Raw genomic sequence first — 2,571 nt, forward strand, 5'->3', positions numbered from 1 at the left:
CACTGGTTTATTTCTCTTTATCTGTTTCTTAAACAATATATTGCTTAATTTTCAAGCAGGGTAAAAACACTTAAATATTAATTTGAACATTTGGTGTGTTTTAGGGTCATGCAGGTTGTATTGTCCTTCAGATGATGATGATAGAACACAACCACTCATTTTCATTGTGTAACAGTACAGTCTGGGTAAACAATGTGGGAGGGTGAGTAAATAATGAATCATTTTTGGGTAGTAGTAATACTCCTCAAACACTAGAGGGACTAGTGAGTCCCCATTTTTACATAAGAAACCACTGAATTACCATTTTGTCTCTGCTTTATTTTCAGCTCAAGCTCCCAAGAGTTTATAGCCACAATACAGCAACACAGGACAAGGCAGTTGACTCCATAAGTCAGAGACAGAAAAAAGTACAACAGAATCTGGACACTGCCCAAATACAGTTGATCCAAAGTCCATATTGTTTTAATACAGAGTCAATCCTCCATACCTGAGAAAGAAAAGGGGAAACATTAGACTTTAGTTAAGAAAATAGCCATTTAATTTACAAATACCAACGAACCGTGTTACCTACAATCTATAGAAAGGCAATACTTACCATATGATATGCCTCTATTCATAAACATCTTTTTTATCTGCAATGTACTGTACGATTTCCGCAGGAGTCATAAGCTTCTCCGCCTCTGCATCTGGGATCTCAAATCCTGTGGATGGAACAGTGTTTTTTGAGCACAATTATTTAAATGTTGATCCATTTTAAATTTGCATGATGAACTACATAATATTTGATGTACAGCAGCAAAGAAATTGATATTGACTTTTTACAGGAACAAACCCATACTAACCAAACTCGTCTTCCATAGCCATTATAATCTCCACTTGGTCCAAACTGTCCAGTCCCAAATCTTTCATGAAATGAGTCGATGTCTGAAGCTTAGGGGGAAAAGTCAATCATATAAGAATTGATGCTATTAATGTATATGCATGAAGAAAATATTGAATTGTTACAAATTCTCAGAAAAAAGATCATAAAAATGAAAACGAAAAAAAAACAATGTGTTAAGTCTCTTTCACCTTCTCTGGATTGATCTTGTCATACAGTTTTAGGACGTACATAACACGGTCTCGGACGCTCTCTATTGTGAGGGGTGGAAGATCCCCATAATGTCGACACAGCTGAACAGAGGGTCCTGTAATCTAAACACATGCAAAACAAACATCATAAACTGCACTTTTATCAAGAGAGTCAGGAAAATCAAAGCCATGATATGTGTCATTTATTGTTCTTGTGCATTTTATTAACCTTTGCAGAAGAGTTAATAAAATAACAGTCTGGGACCTACATCATCCAGTTAACAGATCAGCTGTTTAGTACTATAAAAACATTTTGGTTCGATTTTCAGGCTTTTGGGTCACATCTTAAAACAACCATAACTAATGTGGAAGACGTAAACTGTATGACATAAACAAATGTTTGGAAGTATGGTTGCCAGCTCTCATGCATGAATAGATATGTAGGACAGACACAGGTAGGTCACAGCACTAGTAGGCAGGCCGCAGACAAACGCTCACCCGCACTAGTTCAGTACACCTCGTCCGCTGATTGCATGAAATGACAGAGAGTGGTCGTTGGTTTGAGACGAGGGGTGCACAGGCGGATCTCGTGAGCACACTGCCCTCATTAAACCTTGCAGCAGCGCGAGCGATGGAGCGCACAGAGTGTGCAAGCGCACGAGACGCCATGTCTGTGATATATCAGTCCCAGAAACCACTGCGAAAACAGGACGTAAGTTTAACGTGCGCATGCGTGTTTTCTCTTCAGAAAACAGACTTGTACTTTTACTCTTTAAAAAAAGTATTAATAACTGAAATAAGCTAAATATTTAACTGATTAATATTGCATTACATTTTAAGGTCGTTTAAATGTTGTCAGATAGTATATATGTGACCTACATGAATTTAATAACGAGGACCTTAATTTGAAAGCTATAATATCCGCTGTTCAGGTTGTAGTCCAAAAACACGGAAGAGAAATAGCTTTCCTTTCTTGATTGTTTGTTGCAGGATATATAAAAAGAACATACATGAAAAAAGTGCAAGTGTACAGACTTGATTAAATAATATACATTAGAAAGTACCAGGTATAAAAGCATAAAATATTAAGTATCAACACTTAACAAAATATTTTAAAGGTTTACAGTCTTAAGAGATTTGGTGTTCTTTGAAGGTGAAGTAAAGTGGATTTATTGCTCGACTTCTTTTTCAAATACAATAAATAAGGGATTTTGACTAGGCTACTGAATTCACAAAAGATTAATAATAAAATACTTAACCTTTTTTGTTTATCTGATGCTATAAAAACCAAACAACACATCCTGAAACAACACTGAGAAATCCAAAAGTACATTTTTGTTTAAAAAATTACAAAATTCTATCCAAAATAGGAAGAGAGTTAACATTCTCGAGTCATGGATTCCTTCAGGATTTTCCTATGGGTTTTTATACTGGCAGTTTTGGATTACGAGTAAACATCTGTGGTAAACATTACTTGAAGATACCTGGACATTTACAACA

At 35.8% G+C, this 2,571-nt stretch overlaps 1 protein-coding gene across 1 annotated transcript; it reads right to left on the reverse strand.

Annotated features, from left to right (window-relative positions):
* Positions 1–297: 297 nt before the first annotated feature.
* On the reverse strand, positions 298–1,768 carry LOC127451507 (acyl carrier protein, mitochondrial-like). The gene is made up of 5 exons (XM_051716254.1): positions 1,570–1,768; positions 1,072–1,194; positions 843–930; positions 596–701; positions 298–487 (listed from the first exon to the last, which is right to left on the reverse strand). Exons 1-4 carry the CDS (start codon positions 1,738–1,740, stop codon positions 610–612), a joined length of 474 nt encoding a protein of 157 aa, XP_051572214.1. The 5' UTR covers positions 1,741–1,768; the 3' UTR covers positions 298–487; positions 596–609.
* Positions 1,769–2,571: the final 803 nt, after the last annotated feature.

The sequence above is a fragment of the Myxocyprinus asiaticus genome, chromosome 14 (assembly GCF_019703515.2).
Source record: "Myxocyprinus asiaticus isolate MX2 ecotype Aquarium Trade chromosome 14, UBuf_Myxa_2, whole genome shotgun sequence".
NCBI classification, from domain to species: Eukaryota; Metazoa; Chordata; class Actinopteri; order Cypriniformes; family Catostomidae; genus Myxocyprinus; species Myxocyprinus asiaticus.

Bases quoted from the DNA above. Each gene is read 5' to 3' on its own strand.
- LOC127451507 (XM_051716254.1), bottom strand. From the start codon at position 1,740: ATGGCGTCTCGTGCGCTTGCACACTCTGTGCGCTCCATCGCTCGCGCT. The intron at 931-1,071 runs GTGAAAGAGACT...TTTCCCCCTAAG, and splicing joins ACAAGATCAATCCAGAGAAG to CTTCAGACATCGACTCATTT. The intron at 702-842 runs GTTAGTATGGGT...TTCCATCCACAG, and splicing joins GGCTATGGAAGACGAGTTTG to GATTTGAGATCCCAGATGCA.